Source organism: Nannobrachium achirus (genome assembly GCF_963921795.1).
Source record: "Nannobrachium achirus genome assembly, chromosome: 11".
Lineage (NCBI taxonomy): Eukaryota > Metazoa > Chordata > Actinopteri > Myctophiformes > Myctophidae > Nannobrachium > Nannobrachium achirus.
Window position 1 is genome coordinate 17,813,166 of NC_137820.1, and position 19,356 is coordinate 17,832,521.

The 19,356-nt window shown below is 40.9% G+C and overlaps 2 protein-coding genes across 2 annotated transcripts; one reads left to right on the forward strand and one right to left on the reverse strand.

Annotated features, from left to right (window-relative positions):
* Nucleotides 1-1,042: 1,042 nt before the first annotated feature.
* On the forward strand, nt 1,043-6,670 carry rpl4 (ribosomal protein L4). The gene is made up of 10 exons (XM_080736387.1): nt 1,043-1,111; nt 2,239-2,410; nt 2,508-2,614; nt 2,849-2,987; nt 3,820-3,944; nt 4,134-4,263; nt 4,496-4,652; nt 5,193-5,276; nt 5,471-5,591; nt 6,538-6,670. The coding sequence occupies exons 1-10, from the start codon at nt 1,109-1,111 to the stop codon at nt 6,607-6,609; spliced, it is 1,110 nt and encodes a 369-aa protein (XP_080592513.1). The 5' UTR covers nt 1,043-1,108; the 3' UTR covers nt 6,610-6,670.
* Nucleotides 6,671-7,351: 681 nt separating this feature from the next.
* Nucleotides 7,352-17,774, reverse strand: map2k1 (mitogen-activated protein kinase kinase 1; the record flags this gene model as incomplete). The annotated part of the gene is made up of 11 exons (XM_080736447.1): nt 7,352-7,465; nt 7,548-7,593; nt 7,730-7,788; nt 7,934-7,998; nt 8,179-8,386; nt 9,301-9,425; nt 10,088-10,139; nt 11,004-11,081; nt 11,663-11,809; nt 13,298-13,508; nt 17,692-17,774. 11 exons carry the CDS (start codon nt 17,772-17,774, stop codon nt 7,352-7,354), a joined length of 1,188 nt encoding a protein of 395 aa, XP_080592573.1.
* Nucleotides 17,775-19,356: the final 1,582 nt, after the last annotated feature.

Below are 19,356 nucleotides of genomic sequence, written 5' to 3' on the forward strand. Positions count from 1 at the left end.
TAAAGAGGTACAACAGACTCGCTGCAAACTCACCGAAGGAGATTAAAAAACGTCCTTCCATTGGCTATCAATTTAGACATGATGTAGTTACAGTTAACGTTACGAGAGATGTTGCAGAACAGATTTAACGTTAGTGAACAGACAGATACAGTAGATGTTGAACTAAATGTATGGTAATAAGTTGTGCTGTTGTTGTTTTGACAGTCGCGCGCTCAGAGTACGTGACGTAAGAGATTCATGGGCCATGGTACGTCACAACCATTGCTATAACTATAAGATGCAGCCTGCCACCTAATGTACAGGAGGACTACTTCACATATAATACTATTCGTTTTTGATTGATTGATTGATTGATTGATTGATTGATTGATTGATTGATTGATTGATTGATAGATAGTAGCCTACAGTGGTACGATTATACACACAAAACACAAACACAAAAAGCCCAAAGTTAAGGGCTTGTTTCCAGTTAATATTACTAAGTTGGTACTACTACTAAAAAAAATAATACTAATAATACTAATAATAATAATAATGAACAATACATTCTATGATCCCAATCATATTGTCTAAATTCATAATTATAATGAATGATTACATGAAATAATGCTGGGCAAATGACACTCATAAGCATAATCCTATATTAATTCATGATTATTAATAAATGATTACATATACATTTTATTTTATTTTTTAGTAGAGTTAAATAGATTATAAAATACAAATGAATCTGATGTAAAAAAGTAAAACATTGCTCTGTTCTGCACCGAAAGTAGTTCGGGCTTATTTTTCATCACGCTCCGCCAACGGGAACTAGTGCCACACAGAGGGATTAAGCTAGACGTTTTTAGAGCTCGGAATTTTCCCAGTATAATTTTTTTTAATAATCTTAACCCATACACGTATTTATCTATTAAGGAATTCATCTATTGAAAGTTTAGAAAGTAGAAACACAATAATAGTCTATATTTATTCTGTTAGTCGGAAGTGGTGGCTCGCCGGAGCGGATGCATATACCTCTGACGTTGCTGCTTCTACTTCCTTTTTACTGTGGCCGCCATAGCGTGAGGAGCGTGCTTCCCGGCGAGCCGTAAAATAACTACCCAAAATGGTGAGAAATGTGTCTAAATGTGGCTTTCAAATGCCATCTGTTGTCTGTGAGTGTTCTTTGCATCTAAGCGAACGACTCTCGTGTTGTTTGTGCGTGCAGAAATACTTCATAATCTGGTTTGACGGCGTCTCGGGACGCAATGCTCGCTAATAGCAATGCTAACTAGAGGAGCCATTTTGGAAAAGTGAAGCTAACGTTACACGTGTGATCATAATGATACATTGTTAGCGTGCTTATGCTAGGTAGGTAGCAGAGTACGCAGACTACGCACTGTGATATTGTTAGAAGAAGTATCATACGATTTCTATATTGCTATATAAATGTAACTCAGTCAACACTTGACATGGCGAGTATGTAGGCCAACAATGTGGCCCGCTATCCTCGTGGTAATGTTAAACCCCTCTTCGCCGCTTATGTCAATTTCCATGAATCAAAACGCATCTTACATCTTACACGTTGTCGACGCCGGTGTCGACAACAAGTTATTAAACCAGCCACTTGCTACTCAAATAGCCTAAAGCAGGGGTCATCACCACGTTGGCTTGTGTCAAAATTACATGTTTTGCCAAGGACATAGAAAATGAGCGTACAATAATATTACCAGAAACTCATAAAGAGAGCCCTAAATGACTAATAGGTCTGTAGCTCTGAGTCCATTTGTTATGGTGGTCCTCGAAAAGAAAACGTTTGATAACCACTGCTAATGGACTTGCCATACATAATAGTGTCGTCGTATATCAGTGTCGTACATATTCTGAAGAAAAACGGGATACTTGACATTCAGTAATTGGGGCTTATGATCAAAATAAGAACATTTCAATGGCTTATATAAAATCTCAAATTTGCCACGGACAAGGCCAAGTCTTTGTTACTTGGTCGGGCATGTTGACTGGCCTTCTCTGTTTATACATATCAATCGGACTAATGCACACAGTTGATTGTGAGCGATGATGATCTTCCACATTTGGTCTGTGTTTCTGAATCCTGATTGCAATGGAAGTTCTGAGCCATTTAGATATGAAGAGGAATTGTACAATGTGTGTTAAGCCTCTGTCTGACTTTAGTGGGGCTTTCAGTACTTTGACATCTGTTCTCTGTATTAATTTATTTTTTATTTTTTTATTTAGGCTTGTGCCAGACCGATGATCTCGGTGTATTCCGAGAAAGGAGAAACTTCAGGCAAGAATGTCCTCATGCCAGCTGTGTTCAAGGCACCCATTCGCCCTGACATCGTGAATTTTGTGCACACCAACATGCGCAAAAATAACCGTCAGCCCTATGCTGTCAGTGAGAAAGCAGGTGAGCAAACCAGTCATTTTTTTTGTCAGTTGCCTTGTAAATAATAATATGCAATTTCTTTGAATTGAATTGTTCATGAGCATGAATTGTTTTCCAGGTCACCAGACCAGTGCCGAGTCCTGGGGTACAGGAAGAGCTGTGGCCCGTATTCCTCGTGTGAGGGGTGGCGGTACCCACCGCTCTGGCCAGGGAGCCTTCGGAAATGTATCCTTGAACATGGTTAAAACTATTGTGCAAAAACTCACAGTGCAAACAATGTAAGTAACCTGTGCTGTGATGGTGTAATTTGCGTCTTACGCTGTGACCAGTGACAGATTGCCTGCTGTCATAGGCTGGCACAGATGGCTGACGAACATTGATTCTGAGCACGTACTTGATCTTAAAAAAAAGAATTGTGACCGGTTTACTTGTCATATGCGTCCTTAACCCTACAATAAGATGTGTCGTGGAGGACGCATGTTTGCCCCCACCAAGACCTGGCGTCGCTGGCACCGCAGGATCAACACAACCCAGAAGCGTTACGCCATCTGCTCTGCTCTGGCAGCTTCTGCCCTACCAGCCCTGGTTATGGCCAAGGGTAAATCTATACTCGACATTAGTATAATCTAAGGCTGGGACTTTAACTGATTAATTGCGATTAATTAATTACAGAAAATTAACGCGATTAAAACAATTAACGCATTTTAATCGCACTTAGTTTTTGCACCACAGAACCTTCAGTTTCGGGCATATCGATCATAGCTTTGCACCAACCAAGAAGAGACAACAAACGCAAAGGGAGAAGTAGCCAATCAGAGTGCTTTGCTTGGCCCAGTGGATGCGAAATTTAGATTAAAAAAACTCACTCGTTGATTCACTCATACAACAAAATGTGTTTTACTTGAAAAAAATGCTTCTCAGGTCAAATATCGATGTGCGATTAAAATGCGATTAATTGCGATTAATTAATCACAGAGCCTGTAATTAATTAGATTAAACATTTTAATCGCATCCCAGCCCTAGTATAATCTAAAGTGTTGGAAACTGTCCTGTAGCATGCAGACAACATTGAACCCAATGTTGATGACCAATGGCCTAAAGTTCTGTTCATACACATCAATCAGACTAATGCACAAATTTGATTGTGAGCGATGATGATCTTCCACATTTGGTCTGTGTTTCTGAATCCTGATTGCAATGGAAGTTCTGAGCCATTTAGATATGCAGAGGAATTGTACAAGTGAGTGTTGGAGGACTGACTTGTAATTTGCGTCTGACCCTGATCAGTGACAGTTGCCTGCGGTCTAAAAGCTGTGAGAGGGTGTCAGCTCTGCTGACAATGAAAACCTATTTTTCACATGCACACATTTTTACACTTTGAGAGTTAAATGATAAAAATTACTAATTCATGAGTTTTTGTCTGTCATCAGGACACCGTATTGAAGAGATCCCTGAGGTCCCACTGGTGGTTGACGACAAAGTTGAAGGGTACAAGAAGACCAAGGATGCAGTGCTTCTGCTTAAAAAGCTGAAGGCCTGGAACGACATCAAGAGGGTAAGTCAAAATTGGAGCTGTTGGGTGCTCAAATTTGTTAATGAGCAATGATGAGATTCCACTTCAGGTCCGTGTTTCTGAATCCTGATTGTACTTATTGAAGTCCTGAGCTATTTGTGAACGGTTGTGGGCAGTAGTGATGATATAAATGCTGTTGTAGTGGGTTGATTAGTGTTTGTCCTCCACAAGGTGTACAACTCCCAGCGCATGCGTGCCGGTAAGGGTAAAATGAGGAACCGCAGGAGAGTCCAGCGCAGGGGACCATGCATCATCTATAACCAAGACGCCGGTGTCACTAAAGCATTCAGAAATATCCCTGGTGTGTATTTTAAAGTAAAGGTTTGAATAATTTCAGTAAGTATTATCGCTATGCTTGGTTGATAATGAGCAATGATGAGATTCCACTTCGGTCCGTGTTTATGAATCGTGATTTTAATGGAAGTCCTGAGCTATTTAGATATGAAAGCTTGTGTCCTGTGCCTGTCCATAGAACCCAAATGTACTGCGACGTGTTCAATCTGCAGTTTGACCTCATGAATGTTTGTTCTTAGGTATCAGCCTTCAGAATGTCAACAAACTGAACCTCCTGAGGCTCGCCCCTGGTGGACATGTCGGCCGCTTCTGCATCTGGACAGAAAGTGCCTTCCGTAAGCTAGATGAGCTGTATGGAACTGGGCGCAAAGCGTCCTCCCTGAAGGTGGACTACAAGTGAGTGTTGGGAGGACTGATTTGGGGGGTGTAACTGGTCTGTAGCTCTGAGTCCATTTGGTTATATTACATTCATATTTAAGAGTTTTGGTGGTCCTTGAAAATAAAAACGTTTGAGAACCACTACTAATGGACTTGCCATACACATTAGTGCGTAAATCAGTGTCATACATAATTATTCTGAAGAAAAACTGGATACTTGACATTCAGTAATTGGGGCTTATGATCAAAATAAGAACATTTAAATGGCTTAAATAAAATCTCAAATTTGCCATGGACAAGTCTTCGCTACTTAGTTGGACATGTTGATGACCACTGGCCTAAAGTTCTAATACACATCAATCAGACTAATGCACACATTTGATTGTGAGCGATGATGATCTTCCACATTTGGTCTGTGTTTCTGAATCCTGATTGCAATGGAAGTTCTGAGCCATTTACATATGCAGAGGAATTGTACAAGTGAGTGTTGGGGGTTACCTTATGCTACAGAAAGGTGTAGAACTCAAAACTTATGAGAAACATTTTTTTTTATTTCAGCCTCCCCATGCATAAGATGACCAACACTGACCTGAGCAGGATTCTGAAGAGTGAGGAGATCCAGAAAGCACTTCGTGCACCAAAGTAAGAAATCACGCAAATGAAGGTTTAATCCTCGTTTAAATCACAATTTAAAGCAATGATGAGTTTCCACTTCCGGTCCGTGTTTCTGAATCCTGATTACTAGGAAGTCCTGAGCCTTGAAGTTTATTTTTCGTGTATTTCAGTAAAGGTCGAGGATGCCTATTCTGATGCCTGTTGTTCTATTTGCATTGCAGTAAGAAGATCGTCCGCAGAGTTCTGAAGAAGAACCCTCTGAAGAATGCCAGAATCATGTGGAAACTGAACCCCTATGCCAAGACAGCCAGGCGCCGTGCCATCCTCGCGCACGACCCTACTGTAAGTTAACAGCCATGCTAGACTTAAGACAAGTGTATTTCAAATTCCTTTTTTCTGTAGAAAATATGTAGATAAGGCTAACTTAGTTTCCAAGGCAAATTGTTAAAACAATGTAAGTAACCTGTGCTGTGATGGTGTAATTTGCGTCTTACGCTGTGACCAGTGACAGATTGCCTGCTGTCATAGACTGGCACAGATGGCTGACGAACATTGATTCTGAGCACATACTTTATCTATCAAAAAATGGGTGACTGGTTTACTTGTAGGCGGGTAGATCAGACCAACTTAGTTTCCGAGGCAAATTGTTAAAGCCTTAGTTTATGTATATCATCATTTTATTTTATTTTTATTAATTTTATTGGGTTAGGGTTAGGTTAGTTTAGGCATAGTCACATTGGAATATATAAAACAAGCTTATACAGCAATATGGAGAGACATCCTATTCTCAATATAAGATACAATTCTTCTTGCCTGCTTCCATATATGATTTTAATTTTTATTCTTAAACAGCAAACAAGCACATATATTTACATAAAGAAACAAAATCAAAGTACAAGAAAAGTAGAACAAAATAAAGACATGTATATCATATCTTAATATATGATGATGGACCCTGATGAAGGCTTGCAAGCTGAAACACTGTCACACTTTGTTTTAATTGACCAGTGTGCCTTGGGACTATTGGCCTGATCTACCAGCTACAAGTTCTAAAGCCAAAACTAACTTAGAATCAGTTTGCTATTTAAAGCAATGATGAGATTCCACTTCCGTTCTGTTTCTGAATCCTGATTGATAGGTAGTCCTGAGCCATGTGTTTATTTGATGTGTTGCAGTAAAATTCAAAGATAACCCTAAAAAGAGCAGCTGTAATTAAAATAATTTCCTACGCAGCGATCCTATATCTTGGACTAGTCTGTTCTGAGAATTTCAAATTGTATCTCCACAGATCAAGGCCAAGATGCTGAAGCCCAAGAAGAAACCAGTCAAGAAGTCAGCTCATCCGTCATTCAAAGTTTAAATTGGATCAAATACTGTTGGGTTCAATATTGGCATGAAAATAAAGAGACGTTTCAAATACACTGGTAGTTGTCATTCAAAAGGTATTTAATTCACAAGATTAACACGTTTCACAAAAGCGAGTTAAGACATGACCTGGGTTGCTGTAGAAAAAATGGCTTTCAGACAGGCCGGTGGTGCAGCCTATACAATGTTTAAATACTAGATAAAGTAGCATACTAAATCCAAGTACTGTACAGCTGCAGTCTGGGACTTAAATTAATAAAACATCTTGACCAATACGGTGCTGAATGTTAATTTGGTAACTGGCTATGTTTTTTCCCGCCGCTTGATGCCATACTTGGTCATACGAGTGATGCAGAATGGCTGATCTACAAGCTCAATGTGTTTCGAGCTTGTTGATCTATATTCACCAGAAATAAAAGATTTTCCATCTCCTGAAATGTAACAGTTTAGAAGAGATTTCCACTTGATGACATCTGCAGCTTTTGAAGGTGGTCCCTTGGAGAAATTTGACCATTATATCTGTTATGACAGTGGTTGACAATTATATTTTACCTTGGATTGAAGACTAGATGTGCCACCATCTTGTTTGGACGTCATTGCAATTACCTGACTCGGGAGAGGGAGACACAAACATAATATCCAGTTCCCATATCCCATAATTGATCCAGTCTTTAGAAGGAACATGAGTTTAGGAGGCAGTTGATGGGCAGAACCGCTGAATGGTCAGGTGACAGCTTTCACAAGCCTCCACCATGGGTTGGGGTTACAGGTTGATTAAGTCCAATGGTAATACACAACCAGTGGGCAAAATCAACTTCCTCTGCCTCAGATTTCTTGATGAAGGGGTGGACCTAAAACAAAATACCGCTTTTAGTCATTTTATATGCTATAAACTAGAACTATTAAATGACTGACCAATTTAACTTTCCCCACCGTAAGTTGTCTCAAGTCTGCCCGTTCTGCTGGATTCTTTATCAAACTGTAAAAGATTCAATTAGACAGTGCAGTCTTTGTTGACACCACTAGATGGCACGTGAATTTGACTGAGTAGATGAGGTATTTGATATAACATTACAATTGTTAACTAGATATTTTGAACATCTCTGATTGCATACCATTTATTCACAAAGTCTTGGAACTCTGAGCCAAATATCCCTGGCAGCTTAGGTGGGGGCTGAAAAAGAGAGGCTCCAATCAGCAAGAACTAAAGCATGATGTCATGCTGACAAGCAACAAACAAACAGCTCTGGCTAAATCAATTTACAGTTCGCCTCGCAATCATGACTTAACGTGCAAATGCAGCAAGGACATCTACACACCTCATTAACTATGTAGTCGAGCAGCTCAAAAATAGCCATAGGAGGTCTGCTGTCTGGTCCATAGGCTGGTGGAGAATGTGACACTACAGGCATCAGTCTCAAAGTCAGTTTTGCTTTTTGTGAAAGTGATTCACTAAAGATAATTGAAATGTCAATCGACAAGTATCTTCACCAATTCATAGAGCTTGCAATTTCTATGTACAACAATAAACAAGATGTACTGTATTTGGAGCTCGCAGACTTACAGCTGCCCGGTCGCCCGGGGGGACGTGGCTTTGGAGAGGATTCACTGGAGGCTGCTTCCCCCTCCACTGAGAAGCCAAATATCTGTTCCAGCTCCTTGGCATCAGGTGGTGGGATGGGGAACCGCCCAATGGCCATCTCCACTAAGGATAGACCCATGCTCCAGATGTCTGACTGTACAGAGTAATGTGTACCCTGTAGACGCTCTGGCTGCGTAACACAGGAAGCAAGCATATGTTTAATTACCATTTCAACACGTAGCCTTGTTTCGATAACGATTTTTCATGAGCCACGGATGAAAATGTCTGCGTCTTGACGGGAACAAAATGCACTAGCAAATATGCATTTTGAGGAAATAAATTCAGTTGATGCAAAAAGAAAAGTGAAATGTCAGAGTCACATGACATGATGAATAAAATAATGCTCCAACATCTGCCTGTGATTATAACAATGTTTTGGGTAATGCTGCTCAAGGGGGCAGCACAGCATGCCCCCTTGAGACATTATTATCTTAATAACAGTAACAGACCAAGAGTCCAAGAGCATTCAACACATTTTGTCACTGGAAGTATAATTAAATCAAAATAAATAATGGACTGGAGGAATGGATTGGAGGAACACATCTTCTTGTGTCTTTTTTGGGAACCCATTGGTTAAAAAAGGAATGAAACTTTTTTTCCCTAGAATCTGTCGGGAGAGATTACTTTTTTGTGTAGCCTGTAGGTTAATGTACTGATTCTGATGAAGGTGGAGATGAATTGCTTCCCACTTGCTCATCTATTGTTATGTAATGGTCCATTAATCACAGCTGCAGCCGCTCTTAAACAGAAATGTGCATGTAGTTTGTGCCGTTCTCACAGTATGGACATGTTTGGAAGAGATTTTGAGCTCTAGCTTCCAAAACGGACAACTGATGTGAGGTCTGGCATCACTGTTGCATGCTATCATGTTTGAGTGCAGCAGGAGAAGGTGCACTGTGTGTGCGTGCGTGCGTGCATGTGTGTGTGTGTGTGTGTGTGTGTGTGTGTGTGTGTGCGTGCGTGCGTGCGTGCGTGCGTGCGTGCGTGCGTGCGTGCGTGCGTGCGTGTGCGCGCGCGCGCGCGCGTGTGTGTGTGTGTACTCACAGACATATAAGACCGAGTTCCCACAAAGGAGTTGGCCATGGAGTCTATTAGCTGTCCGCTCACCCCAAAGTCACACAGCTTGATCTCACCACGTGAGCTTACTAGGATGTTTGAGGGTTTGACATCTGAAATGAACATACATCACAGTATTTTGGAGATCACATGGGCAGCATGCAACAGCCTTTGCCATAGAAACAAGATTCTAACACATGAATGCGGTGTCAGCGTCAGCCATATCTTAATTCATCTCATTCATATTTGAGTCGAGCAACTGTATGTACTACCTGTATATTTCAAATAAATGAGAAAAGGGGAATTAAGGTGAATATGAATCGAGTTGTAGTTACTGAGGTTTCATTGAAGCCTGAAATGTGTAACTCACAGAGCAACATCCAAGCAACTTTTTTCTTTATTTTATGTACATATCCTTGGTGTAGTTTATTATTGAAGGGAAAACAAAAGTTTAATCTGTCTTGTCTCTCATATTTACGGCACCTGCCGTTATCTAAGTGATATTCATTTCTAAAGGCTGACAACATTTTATAGAGGGCATATAGAAACACAAAGCCCAATTCATGATTCCAGTATATAGTTCCCAACACGGGTCCTCAGGCACCCCCTATTACTGTTGGTTTTCCGTTTGACCAGGAAGTCAACTGCCTATGGAATTAACAACCACATATCAGCATAAAACCAGCAGCACTAATGGTCCTGAACTACCAGAGGACACAACTGCAAGCATTATGTAGTCATACTGTATCTTTCAGTACTTGAAATCACTACTAACCTCTGTGCATAATCTTATGTTTCTCTCTCAGGTATGACAACCCTTTAATGACCTAGAAAGATAAATATTACATATCAATGCCCACATAGAATATCGTGAATTTTTCCTAAGCGCAGAGTATTGTATTCAATGGAAGCGTCGTGTATGTGTATGTGTATATGCTATGCTGGAAATGTATGGAAATATGTGGTTACATCTGGTGTTTTTTATCCGGTCGTGGGGTTTAATCCGTTTGGATGAGCATTTTAGAAGAACACCCTGCATTCTCAGCTGGGGGGAAAAAATACTTTGGTGGACACATGGCCTAACTGCATACAACATATATGCAACATATGAGTCCAAAATAGACGAGAAACACTGAAAAATGTATTTCTCATGTTGTGGGTTGTAGGGCTGGTAAAAGAATATTTGATTCTTGAATCTGGGGGAAAAAAATGTATATTCGAATATATTCTATATTACATTAATATTACATTTTATTGTTATTGTTATTTTTTATAATGTATCAAATATTATTCCCTCATAGAAAATTACTTATTGTAAAAACAGGATACCAGCAGAAGAGGGACAGCGTGTGCACTGCTCGGATCCAATACAAATATATATTTTGTTTGTTTTTATAACTTGATACATAGTTTTTTTGTATTGTCCCTGTCAAATAAACATTAATAAATAATAATAAATATTACGTGTGTATGTGTATATATATATATATATATATATATATATATATACATATATATATATATACATATATATATATAGTATATATAATAACCCATTTTTCACCCAGTGCCAATTGCCTGAGCTGTAATCCTGGGCGCTGCTCTATAATAATAATATTTGAATATATATGTAAACAGTGTGTAAACTAGTAGGATATACTTCTGGTGGGCGAGGTATCCGAGTTACCCACCGCGATGCTGACTTTGCCAAGTATCTGCTCTGGGATATTGCCTGCTTTCTTTAGTGACTGATCCAGAGAACCACCATCCTGCAATAACAAAGAAAGGACAAGAAGCAGGCTCTTTCATCTTCAAACTTAATAGCACTACAAACCACATATAGTATTATTACGGTATGTCTGTTTTGCATATTATTTGCTACTCCATTGTCAACAATTCTAATGTTAGGTTTGCTCATTTCTCCATTGTACATAATTTGAATGTACACATACCGAAGTTCTTTTGGTATCTGGTTAAACATGTTGCCTCATGCTAGATGCAGAATAGATATGCCTCATGCTAGATGCAGAATAGATAGTAGATACACCATAAAAATGCTAATATACAGCATATGATTTGTGAAAGTGACAAACGGGCTTCACAGTTATGTTAGGTGTGTTCATATGCTAATGGTGATGCGATTTCAGATCAATTGCTCCAGCCACTGAGGAGAAACGCTGTGACAGACACTCACTCACTCAGACAGACATTCGGAAAATTATATGTTTGATGGTCAACTATGAACTAGATTCCTAGACCCCATATTTTTGTTTTACCTCAAACATACTGTTTTCACAGGCACCTGTTTGTAAGCATTTCATTGCACTGTATGAGTCATACCATGTCATACCATGTGTTCCATACAGATGCTGATTTCTCCATCACTATAGAAGGCCCCGTAGAAGCCCACAATGTAGGGGGAGTTACATTCATGGAGCACTTGCAGTTCTCTGATAATCTGGTTCCTAATTGCTGGTTTTATCTCCAGGTGGATCAACTACAACAGAGAAAACACAAGGCTATTATCCAGACACACACAAAACCCCACAAGGATTCATTGAAGGAAGGAATACTAGCCTAGGACACAGACACAACACCTCAGTAGGCACTAGGTAGTTATTAATCATTGTGTTTTAGTTTTTTGTGTCAGACAGTGAATATATGCTGTAGTTCCAGACTCAGTAACCCAATTTTCACCCTATTCACACACATACTCGAGACTAGAGTTGAGAGCAAAACTAGGTAGATAAATCATCTAAACAGTGCTTCTAAAAACAGAATTGATCCCTGTGCAATAAAATAAAAACAATGCTTGGTATTGCAGAAAGAAGCTCAGGGCAGACTTGTAAGTGATGCTGGGACGCAGTTATGACACACCCCTTTTCCACTACGAGGTGGAACCAGAACTTTCCAGAACCTGAACCTATTTTTCTGGTTCTGGGTTTGTTTCCATTGCTCACAGCCCGGTTTCAGACAAGGTTCTGGGACCCTTTTTTCGGTCCTGCTCTTGAGGTAGTACTAAACTTGAGTTCTGGGAAGTGGGAACCCATGGGCGGGGCCAGCAGCGCCGCTGCTCTAGATTAGTTGAGCTGAGGTGACGACACCAAGGAGACCTGAGGAGAAGCTCTCACAACACAACACTGCCATTTTTAAAATCCTATATTAAACATATTTGCGTGACGGTATCTTCACGACAATTCCGTGTATGTTTCTGTTAAAAGCTTATATTCACATATTCAAGTTTTAAGTTTCAAACAAGTCTCTTCTGGTCTGTTGTCAATTGTCATTTTGTTTGTCGCATGATAAATTACGTGAGTGGTGCGCAGGCAGCAGCTTTTTTGACGTACAGCGGGTTTTTTCCCAGTTGGGTCTGGTTATATGGAAACGTAAGCAGAAATTGGTACCGGAACTTCACAGGTTCTTGAAGGTTCTGGGTTCTGAAAAGTTCTGATTCATACCCTCGTAGTGGAAAATTAGGGGCTTTAGACTAGACTAGAGCAGTGGTTCTCAACCTTTTCAGGCCGCAAGCCACAAAATATCATATTTTAACTGCCCCAACCTGACAAGCACTAAGAGTTTAGGCATTACATTTTGTATAACATTGTGATAATAGGCGTTGTGAGCATGTAGATAGGCTATTTTCACAATTTCTGCCTCTAATTTTTTACAATTTTGCCAATGTTTAAATTGTCATTTTAGAGGTATTAAAAAGTCACACACACACACACGCAATTTATCTGGGGACCCCATGTAAGCCCCTCAAGGACCCCTGGGAGTCCCTGGACTCCACTTTGAGAATCAATGGCCTATTATACTGTATGGGACAGTCAGATATTGTAAAGTATTTACAAAACCATTGCCGGGTCAGATGTCATGACTGGCGGGGCAATTTTGACCCACGGGCCACAACTGTCGTATGTAGATTTTTGATGCCTCAATATTGTTTTACTTTAGACGGGGAATGTTGCGGAGCTCTATATCTCACCTTCCTGGCCATGATGAGACCAGATGGTCTGTGGGAGACCTTGAAGACCACTCCTCCATTGCCTGCTCCCAGCTCACAGATCTTCTCGAAGTCATCATCCTTCAGCTCGCCCACTTTCTGCTTCTGTGTCAGGAAGGCTTCCAGGCGTTTCCTCTGCTGCTCGTCCAACTCCAGCTCCTCTAACTTCTTCTGCAGAGCCTCCAAGTTTGTTCTGGCGGACAGATGCGGAGGGAGGATGAGTAATGGACATACAAGATACCTGTACACAGTGTGTGTGTGTGTGTGTGTGTGTGTGTGTGTGTGTGTGTGTGTGTGTGTGTGTGTGTGTGTGTGTGTGTGTGTGTGTGTGTGTGTGTGTGTGTGTGTGTGTGTGTTTGTCTTGAGGGTATGAGTGGTGGTCACTCAAAAAGAAAAGAAAGATAAATTCATTATGCTACTTTTTGTATTTGGGTGAATTTACAACTCCACAGAATTTAAGTTCATATTTCCTTGCAGGAGAGATTAAAGAACCAAAAGGTATGTCGGTCGGTTCTGTTTTATACATAACACTACAAAAACAGTGAGCACACAACTTGATTAATGACCCCCCCTTCTCCTGAGTCTCTGGCTCTGCATAAGAACAAGTTCTTTCTCTCAAATCTAACCCTTTTTTTACCAGACCTTCACTGTTTGCATAGGAAAAGGTACAGGACAGTACAGTTCACTGATACACGGTCAACTAAAAGCATAAAGACCACAAAAAAAGCTTTTAGGCTTGTTTAAATTGTTTTCTCAATTCATACAAACAACCCTGTTGCATGTGTTTGTGTTGTGTAACAGTAAATGTTGTGGACCAGCAAGCTGTTGTGTGAACTACGTATACAAATCTAGCTAAAGGAAATGAGGTACTTTAAATAAAATGGTATGATCTCCACTACATACTATAACACATCATTCCATTCGATCCATTGAACAGGATCTGGGGAGTGGGGGTGCAGTGTTCCTTTCCAGCTGGGAGTTAATCCTCCTGGATCTGATGCCTTAACCACTGGTGCTGTTCAGTTCAATTCAGTTCAATTCAGTTCAATTCAATTCAATTCAATTCAATTCAATTCAATTCAATTCAATTCAATTCAATTCAATTCATTTTTTATGAAAGTAGTCATCACCATGACAAAGCTGTTGTCATGGTGATGCATTTCCTTTAGAGGTCGCTCTCCAGAATGATCTCATCTGACCTGTTGCTCTCTTGCCTTTCTCTCTCCTCCCACAGCTCCCAGAGCATATTACTAACAGCTCAATCCCAATCTGAGGCTGAGCAGGTCCTGCTGGTTGAACCCATAGATCCCCAGATACACTACGCAGGCAATCAAGTATGTTAACCCTTAAGTTAGACTATTCTCCAGCAGACTGATAAAATGATCCTCAGAAAGAATTCTTGTAAAAGACCAAAAGTAATGATGAATGACATGCATGTTCATAAGGATTCTTCAAATCAAAAACATCCAACATAATCTCTCATCTTCTGAGAGGCCTACAGAGAGGCAAATCCAATTTCCACCCATTTAAGTGCTGTATTTGCATCATAACACGATCTGCTCATTAGATGATAATAGCATTGCTCTGTTTAGTGGTAATTATGCTTTTTTAATCTCTTTGCAGCGTATCACAACTCAGAGAGCCGGAGAGCTGCTGTAGAGCAGGAGAGGATGCATGTCTCTTCCCACATTCAGCATAGAGAGGGTTAAGTGTTGTTATTTTCTACAGCGAGCCTGCATATCCATGGAGACGAGGTGCTGCGTTTGAGGGGGGGTGGAGTGGGAGGTGTAGGCGTTTAGACGATCAGAGCTGGAGGTAGAGGAGGCAAGAGATAGCTGCCTGCCTGGCACTCACACTCTCCACAGAGCATACAATAGCTCACCCCCCCCTCCCCCCGGCCCCCACTCTTACAAGTGCACGAGGAAGTGAGCACGACTCAGGCCCTTCGTGTTCCATCAATGCCCAAGGACATCCAGCAGAACACGACGTATTCATCTTTCCCCACAGTCTTCTTGACTCAGCCCTGTCCTAAGTACGTTTGTGGTTGTGTTTGTGAGCTATCCACACTCCTGGCGATAAAGCCTTATTGGGCTTTTGGTGATAGTATATGGGCTTACAAAGTGCAATGTAAACAAATGCAAACCGTCGTAGGACAGTCCTCAGGCATAGATAAGCATTTTGCTTCTTGCCTGTGCCTTTTCAGGCGTTATTAAATTCACAGACTGTTGACTATGCTGATATTGTGTATACTTATTGTATATTACATACATATACAACAGGGATTCCCGAAAGTATATAGATAAGACATATTCATTGTATTTTGTGTTATTATTGAATAATAAAATACTACTGCTGTGTAATGGTAAGATTCTACAGATACTGTAGCTGCAGTAGTGGTTAATCATTGGTTAGTCATTTGCTTACCCCTCCCTGGGATATGCGCTTGTGGTCCAACAAACAAGAGCTGCTACTAAAACCAGTCAAAGAGATACATTACAGATACAGATTATAATACAATGAATACAAGACATTCACGATGCAGATCTGTCAAGTCATTGGCTAAGTGCAAATCAGCTCCTTTTCCAGACAATAATGGCATCACAGTTCAGGGATGGTTGGCTGTACGAAATATTATGTAAGTGGAACATTGTGATGAATGTGTTGTAGTCCATACTTATGTGGCTCAAAGCAGTAAAGAGTCTCTGAGTGAGGAGAGGAGAGGAGAAGAGTGGACCCCCAGCAAGTAACCTGCTTCAGATAATGCCTGGGATTGCCTGCAGCGCTGAGACAGCTGCTTCCTGATGTCAACATGCCTGTGTACACGTTTGTTTGTGTGTGTGTGTGTGTGTGTGTGTGTGTGTGTGTGTGTGTGTGTGTGTGTGTGTGTGCGTGTGCGTGCGTGCGTGCGTGCGTGCGTGCGTGTGTGTGTGTGCGCGTGGCTGCGTGCGTGCGTGCGTGCGTGTCTACTGTATGCAGATGCAAAAAGTTAAAACTATGTTCAAAACCTCTTTTTTGAGTAGCCTCTCAGATGGTTGAATTCCTAATGGAGACTTGACTGGAAAAGAGTGTTTACTAACTAGTTCTTACTGTAGGTCTCCTGGATATCCTGTCAGCAATATGTCAGACTGTCCGTCTGCTACCACAATATAACAGTATTACTGGGCTGAAGAGGGGAATTAAGACTAAGCCACACACGCACACGCAAGTTGTGACTTCCACTTTAAGCCTGATTTATACTTTGTCGTATGGTGTGTTGTGAGCTTGTAGATAAGCTATTTTCAGTGGGTGACAGACACCGCCATACGACAGACTATAAAGCAAGAGGGATTCCCGAAAGCTCTCTGTGTCAACTTCCAGAGGACTGAATCAGAGAGTTCCTGTTGTAACATTCCGCTGCTCAGCCGGCCACAGCCTGCCCGGCAGCACAGAAGGAATGCATTCTGATTCTGCTCCCGCCATACATTAAGCTCTGTGGTGCAACTCCAGAGCAATGGCAAAGAGCAAATCATCTACCAGATGTATGCCGTGTGCTTTCCTTTGCTGAGCTAGAAGCCAAGTTGTCTACAGCACAATATGTTTTTTTCTTTTCTTATTTTTTTTCTTTTTAATGGAAAGTGATTTTGACAGGTTTATCTATGTTATTGGAATAGGTGTGTGTGTGTGTGTGTGTGTGTGTGTGTGTGTGTGTGTGTGTGTGTGTGTGTGTGTGTGTGTGTGTGTGTGTGTGTGTGTGTGTGTGTTTGGGGGGGGGGGGGAGCATTCTGTTATTCTCATGTGTATATTGTAGTTTCTCGTTATAAGCTTGGAAGCTTGGAGAGTGTTGGGCGGCTGGACGCACTGCGTTAGACTGAACCGAGAACTAGAGCACAGTGTCACAACAATTCAACATCTTCATTAACTGTGATTCTTAGGATTGTGGAGGCAGCACACCAAACACTGAATATTATTCTAAAGTCTCTATCTATGTATACAAAGCCAAGGTCACTTGTTACCAGTTGGCTGGTATGTGAATCCAATCAAACTGTTTTGCAGCTGCACTCATCATACTTTGAGTGCAGTTACTGGAGTAGAGTATATGTAGGCAGCTAAAGTTCAGCAATATTGGTTGTGAGCTCTGGTTCAAAAGTGACCCCCACCACGCGCGCGCTCACACGCACGCAGTGCACGCACACAAAGACACACGCGCGCAGGTGTACATGTTAGTGATCTTGTTTGAAAGATGTCACAGACATCCATAAAAGAGTCAATACTCTCAGATAGTGTTGTATTGACTCTTTTAGGCTATAGATCATCATCATAGGCTACCCCCTTGAATATGCAGCTACGAGCTACCCTTCATTATAAAGCCTATCCATTGACAAATGAATAATACTCACTCCGTGGCCCCGGTGCCGTTTATAGCATTCCCATCGGGAATCGGGTTAAGTTGGATCGGTTCTGGTTTCCTCCTCTTCTGCATGTTCACACAATATGCAGAGACCGAGAGCGTCAGAGCGGTCTGAAAATAACCCACGCTGGGATTTGGGATGAATACAGCAGAAAAAAGAATGACTAGAAATCTAAGCGGTGTTATGAGTATCGCCCATCAGACAGCAGTGATATTCCTCTTAATGGGTGGATCAGGGATGTGAATGATCCTTGGATGGTACGTCACGAAAATGTACGTTCGTCTTCCGGACAGCATGGTTAGGGAAAGCGCTACCTCTGCTGGAAATCAATAGAATCAGCATGCTGTACAAGAAAATCTACTTCATATTCAAGTTGTTGAAGAAGATGGTGAAATTAAAGAACAATAACAGTGAAATCTATTGTGCAGGGAGTGATTGTGATGAAGAAGGAACAATTAAGTCACGTTTGTGGTACTATTTTTATTTTACATAATTCTTAGTCTGCAAAAACAGACTTGAGTTCTGATGACATTTCAGTAGTCAAATACACATTTCTATGGTTCTACAGACAGACAATAGATACATAGGCCTACAGTCTGATATAGCTCCTTTCGGAGCCACTGCTACGCAGCTCCGTGGAGTGAGGGGTTCCGAAAGGAGCTAAGTCTGATACATATATGTTATATAGTTTTATAAATATTATAAGATATTATGTCTTATATATTTGCTAACTTTCTAGAGGCCTGTAGTTTTGTAAAGCTAAATGTAACCACCACAATCTTATCTCAGATTTTTCTGGAACAATTTAGGCTACTTTTAATTCTAGACAGACCGTATTGAAGGTACAAGGACATTTTCCTCTTAATGCTGACTAGGAAGGTTATAATGATGAAGTGGGTTGGGGATGACCCTCCAGAATCAGGATAATGTATTCTTCCGAATATATTTTGGTTTCAAGACGTTTTTGACATCTTTACAAGTTCAGCACTGGAAGGTGCTTTCCACCTCTTCAGTCTCAGCTTCTAGAAACTTTAAAACAACATACCGTAAATAAAACCTACAATCTAACTTTTCACAAATTATCACAATACATGCATTAACAAGTTCTCAGATGACTGTCAGTTAGAAAGTATCTTTGCCATGGCAATAGCCTATAGGGCCTAGCAGTGGGTGTGGTTTACTGGTGCCACTAAAAAAGAAAAACTCCCTTTCATTTTTTTAGACTTTTCCAAATTATTTATAACAATTATTTGAAGTGGAAAAGAAATAATATATATATATATATAGCAGGAGAGGACCTGGTGAGACGTAGGAGGAGCCCGGCCAGGAGTCAACCCATAGAGCCTAGTTCTTCCACGCGCCAGAATAGTACCCCCAATTCCGGCAGGGTAGTTCCGGTGCAGCACATTGAGTGACCCTGTCTTTCCCTAATAGGACTGATCGTGGATAGCTACTGGGTCGTAAGTCGGGACTTGATCAACCCCGGCTGGGTCACCTGGGCGAGGGTGTATGATGTTGCGAGACCCGAAACACCCGTCGACCCCAGGCTACATCACTGATGATACGTCCCAGTTGCATCCTTGTGATGTTTTTTTTTTCATTATTAGTTCTATTTATAGTGGCTCATAGGAATAGACTATGTGACAACCAGGA

Bases quoted from the DNA above. Each gene is read 5' to 3' on its own strand.
- rpl4 (XM_080736387.1), top strand. The intron at 3,945-4,133 runs GTAAGTCAAAAT...GTCCTCCACAAG, and splicing joins CCTGGAACGACATCAAGAGG to GTGTACAACTCCCAGCGCAT. The intron at 4,653-5,192 runs GTGAGTGTTGGG...TTTTTATTTCAG, and splicing joins TCCCTGAAGGTGGACTACAA to CCTCCCCATGCATAAGATGA.